This window comes from Topomyia yanbarensis, chromosome 2 (genome assembly GCF_030247195.1).
Source record: "Topomyia yanbarensis strain Yona2022 chromosome 2, ASM3024719v1, whole genome shotgun sequence".
NCBI classification, from domain to species: Eukaryota; Metazoa; Arthropoda; class Insecta; order Diptera; family Culicidae; genus Topomyia; species Topomyia yanbarensis.
This window is the reverse complement of record NC_080671.1, coordinates 338070757-338093474: the sequence shown is the minus strand read 5'-3', so window position 1 is coordinate 338093474 and position 22718 is coordinate 338070757. Positions and strand designations below refer to the sequence as shown.

Sequence of the window (22718 nt, the reverse complement as noted above, 5' to 3'; positions counted from 1 at the left end):
ATTTTCAAAGCTGGTGATCCAAACCAACCTTGCAACTATAGACCAATTTCAACATTGTGCGTTTTCAATAAAATTCTTGAGAAATTGCTCATCACTCGACTACTCGAGTTTTTGAACAAACACAACATAATTTACAACTACCAGTATGGGTTCAGGCAGGGCTGCAGCACTTTAATTGCAATGACCGAACTAATTGACTCCATCATTAGTCAAATTGATAGCAAAAGAATTGTTGGTGCCCTTTTTCTGGACCTAAAAAAAGCATTCGATACTCTGGATCACTCAATCCTGCTTAAGAAGTTAGAATGCTATGGTATCAGGGGAGTAGCAAATCATATTATTCGTAGCTATCTGTCGTATAGGAACCAATTCGTATCTATTGGAGACTCGTGTAGCTCTTATAGACCAATAGAAATAGGAGTGCCCCAAGGCAGTAATATTGGGCCACTGTTATTTTTATTGTATATCAATGACCTAGGTAGACTCGGGTTAAAAGGGACTCCTCGTCTTTTCGCGGATGACACAGCGTTGTTCTACCCGAACAACAACTGCCTGGATATTGTACGCGACATTGAATCGGATTTAAAAACACTAACGACGTATTTCAACGAAAACCTTCTTTCCTTGAACCTATCAAAAACTAAATATATGCTGTTTCGTTCATCTAGAAGAGCTATAGGCGTGCATCCAGACCCAAGAATGGGACAGTCTGTAATTCAGGAAACTAACTGCTTCAAATATTTAGGACTTCACTTAGACCCCACACTCTCCTGGATTGAGCATATAACATCTATAGAGAGAAAAGTTGCATCGTTATGTGGGGCTATGCGTAAAGTATGCTCTTTTGTTCCCCAGCATGTACTTCTAAAATTTTATTATGCGCACATCCACTCATTGCTGAACTACCTTGTATCTGTGTGGGGCCGTGCCAGTATCTCGAATCTGAAAAAGCTACAAACGCTTCAAAACAGATGTCTTAAAATTATTTATAAAAAACCATTTATGTACTCTACTATTTTGTTATACAATAGTAATGCCCATAACATTTTACCTTTGCTTGGGTTGACTAACTACCAAACAATAATATACATCCACAATGCTTTGCATAATACTATTGCTCATAATAATCTAGAATTTACAACAGGCATTCGAGTTCACAGCACTAGACAAGCCAATCATTTATTATACTCCAGAGTATCCACGAACCTTGGTCAAAGACGCATTTCTTTCATCGGACCTAAGTTATTCAACCAGCTTCCTACTGATTTAAAGCAAATAACATGTCGCACCCGTTTCCAAGCAAAATTGAAACTAATTTTAAAAAATAAAATAGGAGAATTTTTAATTTAAACTTCGTTCACCACCAATCGAGCTTATTCCTTTAGCTATAATTGGTTAACATTTTTTTAATAAAAACAATTGATAAATGCATTTTTTATAGCAATTAGTAATAAATAAATTTAAATTATTATGAGCTTCCTGCAAAGCTACGATGGGACCCTTAAAAGGATTCTTTTCCGCTGGGTACTCGCCGTAGCTTCTTGTCAAATTTTGTGTTTTGTCGGTCTCGTATTGTTTTTTTTTGTTCTCAGCGTTTCCGCGATTCGTAACTTTGTTTTGTTGTGCTGACCTTTTTTTTGTACGCTGAGAACTGATGTGTCCACTACCAGGGGGCTCCGTTTGTGAGCTTTTTGGTGTGGGGGTAAGAGGCGGGCTATTAAAAAAAAAATTTAAAAAAAAAAAAAAAAAAAAAGGGTTCTAATCTATTTCCGCTACGACGCCAGAGAGGTCACTCCACAATCTGGGCTAGATATCGACCCATCAACTCATGAACCGGAGGCCAACGTTTTACTTCCCTTTCGAAGGAAGGCGTGACCACAATTTTTTCCACCCCAAAAAAATCCCAACGACCTCGGCTTGGGTTGAACCCAGACCAACTAGGTTGAGTGGCGGAAATTGAGCAGAATTACCATATCAGTCGGAAAAATATTATTCATTTTTTACTCAATTTCGAAGTGAAAAATAACATACATTCTATAAAAATTCAAATCTTTTTCGTCAGAAATAATCAGCTGTGATAATTATGTCGGAAGTTTACCCAGATAATCTCAGAATTTCGATATCTGTCTAATGCTAGCAAACGACATTACTGGGGACATTTATATTTTAGGCAGGACGACCCCGTCTACATACCCACCCACAATGTTGAGATCGACGGTGTAGTTACTGTTTCCACTTTTTTCCTGTGTGGATATACAGAAGTTCGGTATTGGCTATTTCAAGGATGCCTTGCTACAGCGAGAGAAAATTTTGAATGGATCATTGTAGCAATAAGGCCCGGTGTGGTAAGTGCGCATAGAATAATTAGGGTGACTTTTGCATTGGCAGTTCTGAAAAGTGTGCCTATTGTGGGGAGAGTCTATATAATCTATTATCATGCCCCGCATACAAACAGCGCCTGAATAATCTGAAGTGTTTTCCTAAAATATGCCTAAGCATCCTTTTGCAGAAATACTTAAGAGAACTACATCATTCACCATGAAAATGCATTATGTTCTCTCGGGTCAGGAAGAATCCGAATAAATTATGAAAAAATTACACGTGACCGACGGGGCCGTGGTGTAATCTTCTAGCGCTTTTGGTGGAATCTCAGTTTTGCGTTGCTTTGGTGATTATTTTGGCTTATTTTTTAAATTCGCCTATCGAGCAATAATTTAGTCTTGGACAATAAATTGCACACCTCTGACCTAAAGGATGTTACGATCAAAAAATAGTCAAACATGAATGTTTGTAAATCGTTTAAACTTTTTACTGAAAAATCTAATTATGTTTTGTTTACATATCCAATTCCTACAGAACAAAACAAAACATTCACTTAAGCCTCCTTTTTAGTGAATGCGACAAGCCAAGCGTTTCGTTTGGCTCCTTCCATCAAGTTTTACACAGCCTTTCGTTGACAACTGTCTTTCGCGTCTTCTTGAGGTTTTGCTTGACTATTGGCCACCCCACCTTAATCATTTATGCAATTAATGAATAGCCTCGTAATAGAGCTTTACTTTCGTAATTGAATATATGTTCTTGCATGCAAGAGACAGCATGCAACAAGTGGTTATTTCTGGATTTGAAACAATTGGTTTACAGATTCATATGAATACAACTTTGTCTGCGAAAATGTGTGGGTTGAAAGGTAATTTCATACCAAAATGTTCGCACTAGAACTTTTGATAACTCAACAGATGTAAAAGATAAAAATAAACTTTCATAAGAAACATTGTGTATTTTCTTATGCCGGACAAATTCTTTGAATATTTTAAAATCCTTAAAAATCATCAGGAAAAGTGATTTTGAAAAAAGTGATTTTATGGGGTGTTTCGTAAAAACACGAATGTCTATTAAAATTAACAAATAGACACATAGTCTTTTCGATATGTTTCTTCTTATTTTCCCTACAACTTTTCTAATTATCTATTATTTTCATAAATGACCAACAAAAGCTTATTTCTCAGCTTTAGAGAGATTAATCACGAAGCTAATACTTCTACAGAATGAGAAATACTTTAAAAACAACCTTTTCTGAAGACACTATAGCTCAAAAATCGTTTTTTCGTAATCAAAACTATTTCGATTACTTTTTGCCTATTTGTAAATACTGCACACCACGGTGTACCGGCCAGGATTCATTGTGTTAATAAAATCGCAGCATGCTACGCAGAAAACTTTCAACAAAACTGTCAATATAAATGGCGGAACATTCGATAAGGCTTCGCCTTCCTATATACAGAATTATTCTTTTTCTGAAATCACACTGACTGTTGGTAACATGGACAGGAATATCTGCCGAATAACGAGTCAACACCTTCCTTCTGATAATTTCAAAAACGTTGTATCTTATTTTAGCAGATATGGGCTTCCGCTCATTATGGGCAGTGATGCAGCTCAGATACCAATCTGAGAGGCTCTTAACCGGTAGATTTTTTTTTATTATGGTGGTTTTAACATTAGGGTCATTCGGTTCTTTCAAACCTATGTACGGGGTTGGGAATCGGACCCAGGTGAGCTGCGTACAAGGCAATCGATTTACCAACTATGCTATCCCTTCGGTGGAATACATAAGCAGTACAAGTTTACATATTCTGAGTATAGGAATCTAACCAAGACAGATCTCTGGGGGATCCCATTGTCCTTCGAAAAGGCGTCGGATTGGGAATCTCCGATTCCCACCCAGAAGGTGCGATTAGACATGTAGTCGCTAAAAAAGTGGTTCATGTTTATGGTGATGTGGCAGTTGGTCATTTGTAGCAGTGCTCCATGATGACACATGGTATCATAAGCTTTCGAGTATAACGATGTAGGAGTACAAACCGTCGGATACGGATTGACGTACCACCTCTATAGAGCTGGCGGGGTAGGCACCCGTTCTTGCTTCACGTCGAAACAGGTATCCAAGAGATCCAAGAGTTTACAGGCTCCTTCCGCAAGCCGTCTGTTGACCCACTTGCCATTTCATGTCGGTGTCATCGTTCCCTACCCAGGGAGCACGCCTGTCAACCCAAGATGGCCATTCAATTCGAAATTCGTGTCCTGTCCGTTGACTTTTGCCATGATCTGTATGCCATAATTAGGATGTTATTGCCGTTGATCCTGATGCGCCTGTTAGCACTCCGGTTGGGCTTGGGTGCATTTATGCTAAGCCATTTGGTCTTTGATAGGATCTTAGCAGAAGCGGCACAGACTCACTTCATCGGAGCTGCTGTCGGAATTAAAACGTTTTTACCATATCCTAGTAAGACTCCCCAAATTTTAGTATCATAGTACCGTTGGGGGGGTCATTAAGCCGCTAAATTTATGCTAAATCTCTGCTGCCCCCATGAATGTATATATGTTTTCGTTCTGTTTATTTTTTATAGTAGAAAAGTCAAAAATCGCTGAGTGGCTTACTTGAGTTACCTCTTCTCATTATGCCTCGATCCCCCTGGGACCAGTGAATGAGAAAACTTCGGGAGACGACTGTGCTTATGCACTTGCAATTCTCAGTCCCTAGCTGTCGCTACTAGTTCACTGATTTCCGCCTCGCTCGTAATAGTGCTATACTCATGCACATGGTTTGTGCTTACCTCTAGCTGATGCCGCTCGCTCACTGTACTCACTTAATTGGAGACAGTATCCTGAGGGAAATTCAACGGGATCTCACTGCACTGCGTAGGGCCGGTAACTCTATTCGCCGGGGCCCTGCTACTACTCCAGCGTATTCGTCCTTGCAGTACGATGTTCGCCGTTATTCTGACTTCCCCTGACCTCCGCATTCAAACCTGTAAGATACTGAGGTCGGTCCGGTGAATTCAAGTGAAGCGTAACGTCCGGTACGATGGCGCTCCGACGTTCCGAATCAGTACTTTGTCTTACACCACTCATCATGTCCCCAGCGAAGAACTTAGATTACACTGACGGAAAGTTCTGCTTTCTTATCTCTTCCACGAGCTAACCGGTAAGGTACCGAGCTTGGTCCAGCGATTTCGGTGGAAACGGGCATTCGGTTCGCTGACAACTTGACAACCCGACGACCCGAAACCAGTGTTATGGATCTACTCCGACGGAGAGGAACTCGGAATTTCTACCGAAACCGATATGTTGTTTTACGGCGGTTTTCAAGCCGGCGGTGCTACTTTGTTGATCTCATCGCCGCTTCCTCTGTAGCTCCGAGAGAATCCGCGCGACTACTCTATTGATAGTGTTCCAGGTATGTTCGTCGTGGCACATCTCTTCAACTATGTTGTCGACACTCACGCCAGACATATCTCCTTGAACTTCCTCGGACTTCGGAGACCACGTGTTCCGATGTCTCTAGCTTGAGTGAAGTAGCATCGTTAAACTGAAGCAGGTACCTCCGGAAGCAGTCATAACCTGCCAAAGCTGCGTGGAATAGAGTTTCGCGTCTTCTATGCTTTCTATGCACCCGCGCCGACACATTTGGGATGAGTTAGTGGGTCCACCTTCCTTTCTCTACGTTGTCCGCTCTTACTGTTACTTAGTCAATGAGTTCGCTCTAACCAGTCTCCCTGCATTTCGTATATTCCTTAGATGATAGCATTCCACATTCTCAGCTAGAATGATGCAGATGGTGACGATCCCCACAATGACGTATACCACCTCCAACGATATCGCTCGCGACACGTACAGCCAGGAGACGTGTTATGGTGGTCCTATGGTGAGCCAACTTGACCTCAGTCATACAGGTTTCATCGATGCCTATCGTCTATGCAACCACCATTTCTACTTCCTGCAGACTCTCGTCGGTTATTTTAAAAACGCCGTCATCTATAAAACCGACGATTTCAAGATCTGAGCAGTACCAGTGTTAACACTCCTTTGTACTTCACAATATACAGAGTTGGGCCGAGTGTGGAGTCCTGAGGTGACCCTAATCGACGTCCGTCCCATGGTCGTCTCGTAGACCACCACTCGGTTCTAGAAGCAGTTTTTCAGAACATTGCACAGTAGCATTACCTCTTCTCTTGTGCTTCGATGCTTTTTCCGCACTCGCAATCACGCAATCCTTTTCCAGAATCCGAACTGCCTCTGAGATAGTTCGTTTTCACTTTCAGCGTAGTTCGCTGACATCGCTACAGTTAAATTGCAGGTGGAAGGTGATCCCCCACGGTAGCGATCATTTGTCTATCGTGATTTCAATTGCTAACGGTTCAAGACCATCGGAAACAATCAATGTCTCGTATGACCTCACACGGAACATTGATTGGAAGAGTTACGCGAACGCGATATCCATTAAAATCGCATCCACTCAAGAACTTCCTCCGGAGGAAGAGTACAGGTTTTTGGCTGGCTTGATTCTCGACAGCGCGAATCAAGCTCAGACTAAACCAGTACCCAGCTCGAATACCCATGGACGGTCTCCCACACTGTGGTGGGATAAAGAGCTGTACGCGGAAAAGTCCACTGAATATAAGGCCTTCCGGGAAGACGGGTTACCCGCTAGCTATCAACAGTACGCGTCGTTTGAAAGGCGAATGAAGAGTCTAACGAAAGCCAAAAAACACAGTTATTGGCGCCGGTTCGTCGACGGGTTAACAAGAGAAACAGCGATGAGAACTCTTTGGGGTACGGCTCGACGTATGCGTAACCGAAACAGTACCAACGAGAACGTGGAATATTCAAACCGTTGGATGTTCGCTTTCGCCAAGAAGATCTGTCCGGACTCTGTCCCGGTACAGAAAACGTGCCACGCCGCGTCTCCTCCCGTTTTCGATGGTGGAGTTCTCACTTGCTCTCTTATCATGCAACAATAACGCCCCAAGGTTAGACAGAATCAAATTCAACTTGCTGAAGAATCTGCCTGACACTGCAAAAAGGCGCTTGTTGAATTTATTTAACAAGTTTCTTGAGGGTAACATTGTCTCTCATGACTGGAGACAAGTGAAGGTCATCGCCATTCAAAAACCAGGAAAACCAGCCTCCGACCACAACTCGTATCGGCCTATTGCAATGCTGTCCTGTATTCGGAAGTTGTTCGAGGAAATGATCTTGTTTCGCCTCGACAATTGGGTTGAAGCAAATGGCTTACTGTCAGATATATATAGAATTTGGCTTCCGCAAAGGCAAAGGGACGAACGATTGCCTTGCGTTGCTTTTCTTTTCCGCACTCGCAATCACGCAATCCTTTTCCAGAATCCGAACTGCCTCTGAGATAGTTCGTTTTCACTTTCAGCGTAGTACGTCAGCCTGTTGAGGATGACCCTTTTCAAAAGTTTGCCAAGATTATACAGCAACCATATAGGTCAATACGTTGCTGCATCTCTTGGGCGTTGTTGGGCTCTTGATCTTGGTCTAAACGACACAATAAGCGTTGTTCCAGCGCACAGAGGAGTAACTGGGGTCGAATCCTGGCCAAAACTATTTATTGCGGCTATTGCTGTTATTATGCCTTAATATGAACTACAAATAGAAAATAACTGGTTTTTGTGACTATTTGGCATCTATCCACTTACCAGTGCAGGGGTCAATTTTCTAGATCGTCCCGAATACTAGTATTTTCGAGGTGATCTTTGTGGAAACATTTGTTTTTTCCGCTGCATGAACAGTTGGTCAGTGGAAAAGGAAGAAGAAAAAGGATACCTGTGCACATATTCATAAAGATTCATTTTGCCAAACATAGTTTTTGACCCTACAGCATTTTGGCGTACCTCAAATTAGTAAAAATATCAATATTTTCAAATCGCTTGGAATTTGTGGATCGGAAGAGATTGAATGTTTTTTGAATAGCCGGAATCTTGTTTTGTAATGTTGTTTCAGCAACTTTGCCGGATCTTGCCGTATAATGTAACTTTTTTATCATTCAAATTTGGAAAAACTTGTTTAAAAAAGGCGTTTTTAAAGCTGGTCCAACAAACAGCAACACTACTATTTTCGGTTATTTTTAAGCGGAGGTTATACAAATAGTTGTGTTCTATTACGTTTGTTATAATATTGTCTTATTTAATACAGTTATCATCATTTGAAAGCGATTTTGCTGGATATATAATAAAAAATGATTAAAAACCCTTAAAATATCATCATTTTGCATCCATGCAAAAATTCTTTAGTAATTTTTGGCATACTCTTTATTTTGCCACAATATGCAGTATGCTTTTAAGTATTTTAAAAAAATATAACTAAATAAAAAATCGAAAAAAAATTTTTTTGGTTATTGGCCAAGAATTTGTTCTAGTTACTCCTCTGTGTGCCGGGGCGGAATCCGGACAAACCTTCTTGGCGAAATCGAATATCCAACGGTTTGAATATTCCACGCTCTCGTTACTACTGTTTCGGTTTCGCATACGTCGGGCCGTGCCCCAAAGAGTGCTCATCGATGTTTCTCTTGTTAACCCGTTGACAAACCGGCGCCAGTAACTGCGTTTCTTGGCATTCATTAAATATTTCATTCGCTTTTCTAATATCGCGTACAGTCGATAGCTAGCGACTAGCCCGTCGTTCCGGAAGGCTTTATACGCGGCAGCCTTCTCCGCGTACACGTCTGAGCACTCTTTGTCCCACCACGGGTTGGGAGAACGTTTTTGGGTGTTCCCGACGGGTACTCGTTTCGTCTGAGTTTGAATCGCGATATCGAGAATCGAGTTGGACAAAAACTTATACTCTTTCTCTGGGGGAAGTACCCGTGTTGAATCGATAGTTTTGGATATCTCAGCAACGTAGCTCTTCCAATCAATGTTTCGTGTGAGGTCATAGGAAACATTGATTGGTTCCGAAGGTCTTGAACGAGTGGTGATTGCAATTACAATCGGCAGGTGGTCACTACCGTGGGGATCAGATATTACCTTCCACTTGCAATCTAACCGTAGTGATGTCGAGCCTAGATATATGTCCAGTGCACTTGCTTGCGCTGGTGGTCTAGGAATCCGTGTCATTTCCCCTGTGTTCAGAATTGTCATATTGAGATTGTCACAAAGGTCTTGAATTGTCGAGGATCGATTATCGTCGTACAGACATCCCCACTCTGTACCGTGAGAGTTAAAGTCTACAAGAAGCTGGCGGGGCGAGGGAAGGTGTTCAATCACGTCAGAGAGTCTTCGATATTCCATCATGGCCTTAGGAGGAATGTAAATAGAAGCAATGCAAAGATCTTTGCCTTTGATTGTTGTTTGACAAGCGACAACTTCAATGCCTGGCATCGAAGGGAGATTGATTCGATTGAAGGAGTAGCACTTTTTGATCCCTAAAAGTAACCCTCCATATGAGTCTTCTCGATCCAAGCGGATAATGTTAAAATCGTGGAAGTTGAGGTTTATATTAGAAGTTAGCCATGTTTCACATAGGAAAAAGGCATCACAATTATTGTAATCCAGCAAGTGTTTTAATGAATCAATTTTGGGGATAATACTTCTGCAGTTCCACTGTAAAACAGTGATCAGATCCGTGATTCCGTTTAATAAGTTAGCCATCGAAGGATACGATCGCTGCAAGTAGAGACCATTGTTCAGTCAACTGTTTTAAAAATGTTCTTACTGTTGGTAGAATAGCAACCAGCAAGCTTTTCAGAGGATCGGTAATGTTGAAAGCTGTGAATATCCAGTCCACAATGTCAGAGAATTTAAGGAATCCCGTTTTAGGTTGAGTTGCTGACTGTAAAATGCGAGCACTTGGGATTTTTGGTGCCCCGGGCAGTGCTGGGAACTCCTGGTTGTATCTCAATTTCCCAAAACCAGGAGGTATTATCTTCGGATTTGTGGCAGCACTTCCAGTTGATGAATTATTTTTATTTTGTACGCTGGTTTGGGACAACCTAGGGCCCTTACGAGGAAGTTCAGGTGAGTTTTAATTAGGTCTTTGCCTAGAGTTTCCAAGCAGAGCCATAAAATACCCCTCGCAAGGGTCGTTAGAGACGTTATCGTCAGTTGGCAAGAAAACGAATGGGTTTTCGGAGATAAGTGGAACAGCTCTTTTAAGCATTTTTGCGTAAGGACGTCTGGAGCGATCTTTGGCGGATCGCTTCATTTTATCCGCGCGAAGTTTGTACGTTGGGCATGTCAAAAGTTCATGCGGATTCTCCCTACAGTAAACACACTTCTCAGCGGGCCTACTGCAAGTATCATCCGCATGGCGTTCCCCACATTTACCGCACCGTTGTTTATTGCTACAGTAGGTGGCCGTGTAACCTAGCTGCTTGCAATTGGAACAATTCATGACCCGCGGTACAAACAGCCGCACAGGTAGACGAGCTCCTCCCACTTCCTCGGAAGTGCAGATCCGGCGAAGGTTACGCGAAACGAGTCTGATGGATAGTAATTCCCATCTTCGATGGACTTTGAGTGCAATTGCGTGCACTCCAAAATCTTAACTGATTGAAGGTTAGGGTCCTTAAAGCGACCAACCCCATCATTCATCAGATCATCGACAGTTAGACCCGCATCACTTACCACACCATCGATCTCCACATCACGAGAAGGAATGTAGACGCGATACTCCAGCGTAAAGAGACTATTGCTAACGATACTATTGGCCTTTTTCAAGTCAGTAACGACTACGCGCAGTTTATCTGACTGAACCTTTTTAATCTCGATTACGGCTGAGTAACGTTTTGTCAGCTCCCGTGCAACAGTTATGCTGTTTAACGGTTTATTTTTGGGCCGAAAGTATACCAACCAAGGACCAGCGGATCCATCCTTGGAAACCTTGACTCGGGGAGCTGTGAGACATTGGGGGAAAGTGGGGGAAGTGGATCGCCCATAACATCATCTGTCTCCGAATCAGATACAAGTTCCTCTTCCCCATAATATTCGTCTTCGGAGGATGGTCCTTCCTTCCTGGTTCCTGACGAACTGGTAGGTGAATTGATCCTTCGTTTCTTTTGTCCGTCACCCGCGTGACCTTCACACAGTAGAGAGCTGGTATGGCTCGTCTAAACAAAGCCGTCTTTCAGGCAACAAAACTGTTTAGTATCGCACTAATTTTTCACCACTTCACACAATCTAACGTTTATAATGTTTATAATGTTTATACTCCAGCCCTTGCTGGGATAAACACCTTCACCGATATCGCAGGTAATAATTATCACTCGCGGAACTGTTTATTAGTAGTACTTTACTGTAGCCTCTGCCACAGTAAGCACCTTCGTACTGCCGAAAAAACTAAACCACACCGGAGAGAACAAAACGCACTTTTTTCTCGGTACAACGTTCGCTTACGAATGTCGGAAAATAGTGTTTTACATGTTGAAAGACTAACCGCTCAGTAAAGCTAACGCATTGATCTGCATCAAATAAAAATAATGGTTTCATTACCTGGTTGTAAATGAAATAAGGTCGTTTCAAGAAGCTCACAGACTTTTTTAACCTCCAATATCTACATTCATCGAATGAAGTTTATTGGTTGTTGGAAGCTATATAGTCATTCTTGGCCCAGCACATCCATTCTGGCACAATTTTATGTTTTTCTTGTGTTCTTGTTAAAATTATTGTTCGTGTCCACTCCATCACAGTCGCGACGCCCGCCGCCTTCGCCGCCTCGACGGGTGTGCTGGGGTAGCCAATCTAGAGCCAACTGGATGCAGCCAAGGAGCAGAAAAAAAAACCATCAAATAGGATATGCAGCGGGCTGCGAAGACGGGATGGGGAGTTTACACACGAGAAAAGCAAGAACCTGACCCTACTCACTAGCCGGGCCGTTGAGTCTTTTCGCGTCGAGCTGGGCGCGAGTTTTTCTTTCCTTATTTTTATACTTCTGTTTTGTTTTCTATTGCCAAGGATAACGGCGGCAGTGGCGTCGACAGCGACGTCGTTTGGTTTTTTTTTATCCCACACGCGAATGTGTGCTTGCGAGAGTGTGGGTTGGGGGTGGAAACAAGGAAAAAGAAAGATATTTACCGCCGCGCCCTCGCGTCCTTCTGTACGGTTTCGATTATTTCTTTTTTCTTTCTTTGCCGCTAAGGAAAGCTACGATTCTCATGTGGAATCCATATTCGGTCCACCCGTTCTCGTGTCACTTATGTGGAAAAGAAACGATTCTTAGACGAATGATGCTTTTTCTCCGGCGCTACCAGCCAGTTTTGCTGTTATATATTTTTGCTTTTTATGCTCTTTTTATATGGGTGCAATATTCCGAAGCGGGAGCGAAAGCTTTGTTGCTTTTCCTTACTGAAACAAAAAGGCGGGGGCGAAGAAATGGCTACTACCGAGTTTTTTTTTGATAGTTTTTATCATCACGAAATCTTTTTCCCTATAACATACCACATGATCGGTCATTCTAGATGACAAATCATCGAGCCATGGTTCTACAATCTCCATTTGCTGTGCCTTTGAGTGAACTAAACCCTAGATCTTGAATTGAGTTCGCACCGTCGGTAAAATGACAGTCAATTCATTCGATAAAACACTAACCTCCATCGGTCCGTTCCACATGTAGTGCATTCCAACACCGGACGGATCGTGGTGCGAGTTGGACGTCATGTGTTCCGCCATCACCGCGCTCATCCAGTGCACCAGTCCCTGGGTGGGATTCTGGCCCTGGACCGAGCCCGGCACGGGCATCTGGTTGAAGTTGGGTATCGCCGCGGTCGCCGTGGTGCTGCCGGTGTCGGGAGTTGCTCCCTCCGCTGCTGGATGATGGCCACTGGGCTGGTTGTGGTGGTGGTTCGCAGTTCCCGGAATCGTCCGGGGAGAACCGCAGTTCAGCGAAGATTTGGAGTCCTCCGGATGGCGACAGGTGCTCGGATGGTGATGATGGTGGTGATGATGGCCGTGGTGATGGTGGAGGTGGTGGTGGTTGTTGTTGGCTTTCGAGTAGTCGTTATTGTTGGTAGGTTCCGTCAGCCAGGGGAAGGACGATGGTGTTTTCTGGAAAAGGGGATAATAAAGATACTTATTTATTGAACTGAATTCCGAAAAGATTATCGCTGACGTTGATTACTATGTTTTCCTTCCCACTAGGTTAATTGAAACAATCAAACATGAGAATTCTGCCGTAGAAAGATGCACGTACCACACGAAATTGATGACTGTTTCTATTTAGTGGCTAATGAATGTAACAAACATATTTTTCAAAAATAAAATAACACAATTGATGGAATGGCTAATTAAATATTGTTTCAGAAACATTTCCATAGTATTATTGGTATTATTATAGCCGTAATCGTTGAACCATGCTTTGATACACATATAAAAAAAGTCCCGTTGTCCCCAACTGCGTGTGAAATGAGTGGATCACAAAATAAATTGCGGAAGAACACTATCGCCATTGACTTTAAGCACACTTAGATCTACAGTGCACGAGGTAGAACAGTTGATCAGGGTGGAAATGGAACTTGGTTACAGAAGTGACACACATACAACTACATCGTACGAGGAATGTAGTACTAAAAACGTCCAACACCTTAGTCGAGGCAGAAAGCTTCGTAACGCAACAATACGGCATCAAATATGAAAACGTCAAAACCAATTTTCTGACAAAAATTCGCCTACACAATTTGGCGCAGCGAACTAGCACAGATTATATTAAAAGATTCATGCCAAAGGATGGATAAGTGAATTCTGTCACAAATGATACTTTATCCCTGGAATTCATTCTCTGTTCGAATGGTGCCAGTTTCGAAACCAGACGGCACATTACGATAAGCCATTTGCCAAACAACTGAAGAAAATCTACTACAACCAACATTAACAAACTGCTTTCGACTACCGCCGATACACCACAGAAAATCGTTCAATCATAAATGTACAACAAACAATATTCCACGGTTTCCCCAAGTATCTAACATACACAAGGAAGTATTAAACAAAAAAGAACACAAGTATACCAGTCACTCGAAAATACAAACATCACCATACATCTAACAGCGAAAATCAAAGCTGTTCTAGCGACGCAAACACGAGCGAGGGAGAAGGCAGACGGAACGATCAATAAGCAGCAGAGGGCGCACCTGACCATGACTCCCCACCGAGAAAGAAAATCCACACAAGGATTGGAAAGCAGTGCGTCCAGGATAGACGGTAGTAATAATATTCGTTTTTTGTATTTATTTCCAGTATTGTAATTTTTTGCATCTTATATTTATGTATACCTATTATTTCCAAAAAATGCGAATGATCCTTGAGGTTAATAAATAATAATAATTATTATAATTATAAAATATGTATTTTAGCATATTATGACTGAAAATATGTAAATAATAGTAAAAAAACTCAGTTCGTATTTGCTTATTTGTTTATTTGTTGTACCGTCACCAACAGACCCCTTGGCCCCAATAGTGGTTACTTAAACTAATTACATTTTAGAATACTCATTATTTTAGATTTTACCGAATTACTTGTCAGGTTGAAGTCGAAAGCCGTCGCCACACTGTTAAAGACACTCTGGAGTCCGGTAACAGCGCTCTAGCGCCCATAGTTTGTTCTCCTGAACGGGACTCGCAGAAGAGAGTTATTGAGCAGAGCTCGAACGCGAGCTTGAAGATCGAGACGTCCGAGGATTGTAGGGCAATCCACCCTAGCAGACAGTAAGTCCAAGACGAACAGGGCTCGAGAGCAGTTCCTCCGGATGCTTAGAGTATCGAGCTGTATTAACTGACAACGGTTTTCGTAGCTCGGCAGTTGAAACATGTTTTGCCAAAGAAGGTTTCGGAGTGCAAAGCGTATGAACCGGCGTTGGACGGCCTCGATTCTGTCGTCGCCGTTCTGGTAGTAAGGGTTCCAAACAGAACAATATTCCAGTGTTGAACGAACCAGCGCGCAATAGAGAGATTTTAAACAGTATACGTCCTTGAAGTTTTTCGCTATTCGGAAGATGAACCCAAGCTGTCTTGATGCCTTATCCACAATGGATGATGTATGTGGTTTGAACGTTAGTGCCGAATCCATGATGATTCCGAGATCCTTGACGTTAGAGTGTCTTGGAATACTCGAGTCGAAGAGATGGTAGCTAAACTGAATCGGATAGCGTTTCCGCGTGAACGTAACGATTGAGCATTTACTCGGGTTTAAAACCATTCTGTTTAGATTAGGGTTGTGGTACCGGTAATACCGGTACCGAAAATCCCGGGAATACCGACCCATTTTTGGTACCGTAATACCGGTACTGAACAAAATCCAGTACCGGTATTTTCGGTACCATACAATTTTTTTACGAAAAATATGTGAACTCTCTAGGGGGACTGTTTCAAAATATCGGTCTGCAAGACGACTTTTAATTATATTGTTTACCTACTAGATAAATCGTTGAGCCAACACCTTTGTGGGGGAATGAAGTGAGGCCATCATCATAATGATTCTAGAACTTAAACATTACTAGCCCCCGTTGTACTGAACGGTATGTTTAAATTCCTGCACTATTTTGTCAAAATTAAATTTTAACGATCTTATACTAAATTTCAAAAGATTCACATCTAGCGTATGAGATGTAAAAATTCGCTATGATTTTTTATTAGTGACATTCTGATTGGTTTCCATTATTCACTGGATGATGCGTCATAAGACCAGGGATGCCAAAGGTACCAGTAAACTACATTTTTTTCGGTATATTTACATTTGCACAAGCCGTACAGCCCGCTACAGCGACACATCACTACAGTTCTTGCTAGAACGGTAGCCAAACCGAGTACATTTTCCCGTAGAGCAGTAGAATTCATTTTTGTTTTGCTGCTGTACTCCGACTGCTCGGTGAGAGTGTGGCGTAGTAATGTTTGTTCTCTCGCTTTGTACACTTTTCTCTGTGTAGTCAAAGGGAGAGGCCCGCACACGAAAGCGTTGATGCCGGTCGTGGCGTAAACGAACAGCAAAAAAAAAAAAAAAAAAATAAGGAAGGAGAAGCTGTACCGCTCGCGTCTGGTGGCTGTACTGGGGGCAGTATTTTTTTGTCATGTTACTGCTTTGCTTACAGACTGCCGCACAGCGCTGGGCGTCCTGCAACAGCGAAAGACAGCAACGTCGAAAGAGAAATGAGAATGTAGGCAGAAAAATTACAGCCGCAGAAAAGGTAGGCATTTTGCATCCTTGCATAAGACTATGGTCTAAGTCATGTCTGTATTTGGTTTGCTCTTGATCCTTTATCTATAAAAGAACGAACAGCGATTTAGTAGCAAACAATTCTAGACTTGGTTAACTGCTTCAAATGGGGCGATTTGTAATTATTGGTGATAGGAAAATTCAGCAAAACTCCCTAGTTTGCAGGACAGCAAGGAGCCTTGGCATGTATTAGAGAATAGTACACAAACGACGTAAAGGTCGAAACCAACTTACAGAAAAGCAAGAGAGGAAATGCGAGCAACCTGCTCGGATTTACTGTCATCCTCGCTTTGATTTACTGATGCTTAGCAGTTATTGATTTCAGTGGCCTAGATTTCAAAATAAAAGAAGGTGCTGCATACGAAAATATCTTCTGTGAAATGAGTCATGCCATTCCGAAGCAATTCAAAACAATAAACATGTTTGTTGCGGCAGAGCGCAATTTCTAGTCGTCCCATCGCCACTCCTTTATACTTTTCTGCATTTAAAACTGAATCTGTGATATTGAGCAATAATAAAAGCAGTTCAGTCTAAGCCAGCCACCGCCGGCGGCGGTCGCTTGATCGTAGTTCATTGTTTCTTTTCCACTTCTATCACAGTCCGTCTTTGTGTTACTTTTCCGTATACGTTGGAGTTTTGTGCGTCGAAAGTTGGATGGCAGGAAATGGGTCCTACCGCTGAGAACGAACATTGGTGCCGTGACCAGGATTTCAACGTGCCACAACAGCCTGCCACCCAATAATTCCCATAGAATCCTTGTGAGGACAATCGGCTACGGATTTTTTTTGCGTCGCTTCAGCTATGCCGGTGTGGGCAAGTATGCAGCCGCTTAGCAATATCAACCCCCACCGGTGCTAATCCGGTGTGGGCATACTTGCAGCCGCTTAGTGGAACGCATTTCTTCTCCGAGATCAATTCCCAGTTGCGCGAATAGCAACATCCCCGAATGCGTTCATCAACGGCAAGTGTACCGTCGAAGTAATTCTTCACTGCCATCGTGTCACCATTATGGGATTCTATTGTACAGCAGAACAACAATGAAGGAAACGTTTCATGGATGATCTTCCAGCAGTACCGTCAACAGATTGAGTTAATATTCGATAATGTTTAGTGCATCTGATTATTAGAAAACATTCGTTTTGGTGGGGGAGGATGTTGCGGCAGAGCGCAATTTCTAGTCGTCCCATCGCCACTCCTTTATACTTTTCTGCATTTAAAACTGAATCTGTGATATTGAGCAATAATAAAAGCAGTTCAGTCTAAGCCAGCCACCGCCGGCGGCGGTCGCTTGATCGTAGTTCATTGTTTCCTTTCCACTTCTATCAAAGTCCGTCTTTGTGTTACTTTTCCGTATACGTTGGAGTTTTGTGCGTCGAAAGTTGGATGGCAGGAAATGGGTCCTACCGCTGAGAACGAACAATGTTTTTTGATCAGCAAAAATCAATCATCTGAGAATAAGGTCATAAATTTGAGCATTCAATTTCACTTTGAAGCTTTTTTTGATTTTTTTTAAATATTCGAATACCGGTACTGAGGGCTTCAGTACCGTAGTACCGGTTCTCGCCAAAAAGAGTCGGTACTGCGAACCCTAGTTTAGATCACACCACGTACTAAAGCTCTCCAATTCACTCTGAAGAAACTCGGCATCAGTTTTATCACGTATTTGTCGAAACGACATGAAAATCGTCGGCAAAAGAAAGGCAGGGTCCTTGTAATTTGATGTTGACGTCATTAAAGTGGAGGAGAAATATCACTGGACCGAGATGGCTTCCTTGTGGGATGCCGGATGTAGCGAAAATGGTGTAGATAGACAGTCCTTAATGCTGATTTGGAGTTGCCTTCCATCGAGGTAGGAACGAAACCAGCGCAGTAGTTGTCCATGAATACCGAGTTTGTCCAGCTTTGCTATTGTGATATCATGATTGATTTTGTCGAAGGCCGCAGATAAATCCATGTAAACAGCATTGGTTTGCAATCCGTCGGCGAATCCATCGAGTACATATGTTGTGAACGAGAGCAGGTTGGTCGTTGTCGATAGTTTAGGCATAAAACTGTGTTGGTCGTCTGTAATGTAGTGTTTGCAGTGAAAGAAAAGAGGGTCTAAAACAACCAGCTCAAATAGTTTTGATACTGCACTTAAACACGAGATTCCCCGATAATTGTCAAAGTTAGATTTGTTTCCTTTTTTGTGAACTGAAAACATGTGCGCTGCTTTCCAGCAGGAAGGGAATGTTCCAACGCTATCTGTGCCCGGGGAACTAGATGCTTTCAGCTTGGAATTTGCTGCAAGAGTGGCAGCATTATCGACACAAATTCGGTTGATGGTTCGTCCTAAAGAAGGAGTTAGATTTGCAGCGGCAGCAACTTGTTGTGGGGAAAGGCTGTCGTTGGAAAAAACGCTTGAAAATTTGTCGGAGAACAATTGGCAAATTTCCTTAGTGTCGGTGCCTAAAACTCTATTTAATGACATACAAGATGGTAACCCGGATTCTTTTCGCTGCTCGTTCACATATTTCCAAAACGCCTTGGGCTTGGATTTCAGTTGACGTTCGACGTTTCGCTAGTATCTAAAAAAGGAACGTCTGCTTTGCTGTTTGTATTCGTGGTTGAGTTGAAAGTAGTGGTTTCGCAATGCAAGTGTTTTGTGCTTCAAATTTTTTTTAAATGCAGCTCGTTTGGCAGTATTTAATCGTCTAAGCACTGTTGATTGCCAGAGAGAGTGTTGATTTGTGCTGACTGTTTGTTTTGGAACATGACGGTCGATTAGGTAGTTAAGAATATTAGAAAACGTCATCGCTGCTTCGTTCGCGTCGTCATTGTTAAAATTTTCGTCCCAGTTTATATCCAACAGCGTTCTAACGATGCTGTCGTATTCAGCGTTTTTAAAATCGAAAACGATAGAGCTTGAGACGTCTTCAAAATTCACTCCTAGGTTACCAGCGAGTACAAGATGCTGGACTAAAGGAGTCGGTGCAGTGCAGCAGTACAAAGCGTAGTCCCGGGCACTTACAAAGCAGAGGTCCAATGTACGTGCTCGTTGATGATATTATTGCAACTGGAATTGTTGATAAGCGCAGACTTTTCGATATCCAATCGTAGAAATCCATTACTTGCCTGGCACCAGGTCAAGCCAGGTAAGTTGCAGTCGCCCAGTATAACAATATCATCAGACGGGGCAGCGATCGATGTGATAAAAGAAACGGAGGAAAGATGTACATCGATTAGGCTGTAATCATGAATTCGGCCAGGTGGAAAATACACGACACACAGGAAGAGATTGCGATCAGCAAGTTTCACTGATATACACACTTGCTCGCAGCTCGCCCACCGCTCATCGTTGATCACTCGGGCTTTTATACCATGGCGAACGGCGATGAGTACACCACCACCTGATGTCTTGTGGCTGTTGAGGCCATTGCGATCACAGCGGAAGACATCAAATGTTGAACCAAAGACCTGGCGAGACAGACTACGGTTGCCGAGCCACGTCTCGGTTAAGGCGATGACGTCATAACAGCAGCCCGTGGTCGCGAGTAAATAGCTGTCCGTTGATGAATTTAAGCCACCAACATTCTGGTAGTAAATCTTGATGTTATTGGATGACGGGTCAGGTTCTACAGAGAGCGAATTAACTGCATCGCGCCCCAGATGTGACGATCATCGTCGGCGAGAGAAATGGTTGACATCTGGTCACAAGATGTTAGAGCAAAAGGCAAATTACTGGAAGCGAAGAATACATCAGGGCTTGAAGTGTTCGGATCAGATGTATACTTGCCATTTGTGGCGGGTTGGAAGACCCTTTCACCCATCCCACACACAGGACCGGGACGACCGATGATCGCTGGCTGCAATTGCTCGACTGTGGCAGGGGGATCGAGGGCTTCCATTGTGCCAACTGCGGTGCGTCTCAGTATGCGTTGAACCCCGATGGTGCGATACGGAGAGCAGAAACGGGACGCTAGTAGCTTACGGCGAGAGTCGGACGATGAACTAGAAGCGTTAATCGGTTCAACCGTTCTATAGTTACAATTTGTATAATACTTGCCGAGAAAGGCGGCTTGGAAGGCCCCTTCTCCACCCACACATACAGGACCGGGACGACTGCTGAACGCTGGCTGCAAGGGCTTGACTGTAGGGGGGGGATCGAGGGCTTCCATTGTACCAACTGCGTTGCGTCCCAGTATGCGATCAGCATCGACACTCCTTCACAATGGCGGTGTAGCTTGGTATAATGGCATTGCCAATCGTTGCGGAGTCCTCTGTAGCTTCTGAGGGCGGAGGAAAATCAGTCGGTGGGCACCAAATGTTCTGGGTACGGCTATCCTCAAATTCCCTGAACAATATGCCTTGCGGCCATATGGCAGGGTTAAGAGCTGCTTCACGATACTTTGGGTGAACTCCAACTTTGAAGGATATGAAGTTCAGAGTGGTGACGCCTATGCCTTTTTTAACAAGAGGAATAACCTTTATCTCCTCGTTGCAGTTTAGTACTTCTTTGGACATTATTTCGACAGTCTCTTTGCTAACGCTAGGATGAAAGCGGGAAAGATACATCCAGAGCAACGGCGCGGGAGGTGGAACCGTAACAATGTTGATCTTCCGTAAGTGCAGTGGCTGCAACGCTTGTAGCGTAAGCTGATCGTTTTAATTAGCCACAACCAAATCAAGCCTTGACCTTGACCCGTTGAAAGTTTGGCGACAGTCAACGGTTATCTTAGGGTTCTTCGGTGTCTTGTGGTAAGGAATGGTCGCTTCATCCAGCAGGATCGGCTTCTCTGTCATTCTTCGACTCTTCACCTGATTCGCAAGAAGGCATACATGAGGACGGTATCTGTGAACAGGGACGCAAAGTGGCTGCCTAGTTCGTTGCCAATAATTGTGGGATCGGTCATCGTACTCCAATTTACGGTAATAACACTAGTTCGAGATTGGTCGGGATAGTACATCGACCAGGATGTTAAGACTTACCGACCGGTAGATGTTATCTCCGTTAGCAACGTTCCATTAATACCGGTGTTCGAACTATAAAGCAGGCTTCCTCTGCTCCCGTATGTGCGTCTCTTACAACGCCAAACAGATCAGTTGAGTCTAACTAATGATCATTTGCAGGTAACCCAGACGCAACAACACTGATGATTTTTTCGTTGAGACGATCGAATGTGTTACCGCCACCGGTCCTTATTCTTCTTATAGCTTGGTGCGAGTTGTAGAATGGGCGTACATTGTCTTCGACGGCGTTGTTTTCATTACTTGCTAGACAGCACACAGTTCCATACTGAGTAAACTGTACGACGAGCTTCTCTGGGGAGTAACCGGAACACCCGTACCAGCAGACGCCGGGAGTACATCGCGGCGAAAACGGAACTCCACAAACTGGTCCAGCACTAGAAGCCGGGTTCTCATGTCACATTACGTGCTCTATTCGAGCTGGTAGGGTCTTTGAAGAAGGTACGCGGTTCCCGTCGTTGTTTAAATTAGTTACCGGATTGAGCCGCTCAATGGGATAGCTTGACTGAGCAATGTGTCTTTCATATTTATAAAATATGAAAAAAAATCGCGTATCATTTCAGTCTTGTTGAGGCAGTTTTTTGTGCGATATCTTTTTCCTGGGTAAAGCATTGGATTTGTCGACTGTACCTTGAGGATCTATCGGTCTGCCGTTATCGTGTTTATACATGTCGTCACCGTCATTCTGTTTTCTTGGTGTTCACAGTCAGTGTTTGTTTCTATTTCTGTGTATGTATCTCCAACAGTATTTGCATCTTTGTTGGGAGTGCTGGTTGTTGGTTTGGAGGTATCGGATGCAATCATCGTTAAGTGAGTATTTGTTACTGTATGAAACACAGATATTGGTTTAGTAACCCATTAATGTTGGGCATAACATGACTTTGGACCGGATTTTGATTTCACAGTAGCTTCTGAACGAAGATTTTTTCGTGAAGCGACTGATCAAAGAATTGATACGTCTGTATCTGCACAGGATGCGTAAACAGCGTAACATGACAATTTTTAACAACACAAGCTTTGATTCCGAGGGACAGGTAAGAGTGAATAGTTTATGTCAGACACCTGGGAAGATGTGCCTCCGGGTATGTGAAGAAGGAAGAAAGAAGAAGGAAGAAGGAAGAAGGAAGAAGGAAGAAGGAAGAAGGAAGAAGGAAGAAGGAAGAAGGAAGAAGGAAGAAGGAAGAAGGAAGAAGGAAGAAGGAAGAAGGA

At 43.0% G+C, this 22718-nt stretch overlaps 1 protein-coding gene across 1 annotated transcript in view; it reads right to left on the bottom strand.

Annotated features, from left to right (window-relative positions):
* LOC131684035 (zinc finger protein rotund-like) overlaps positions 1–22718 on the bottom strand; it is a 204882-nt gene that overhangs the window by 180497 nt on the left and 1667 nt on the right. The window contains 1 exon segment of the mRNA XM_058966542.1: positions 12885–13340. Coding sequence (XP_058822525.1) covers positions 12885–13340 — 456 coding nt within the window.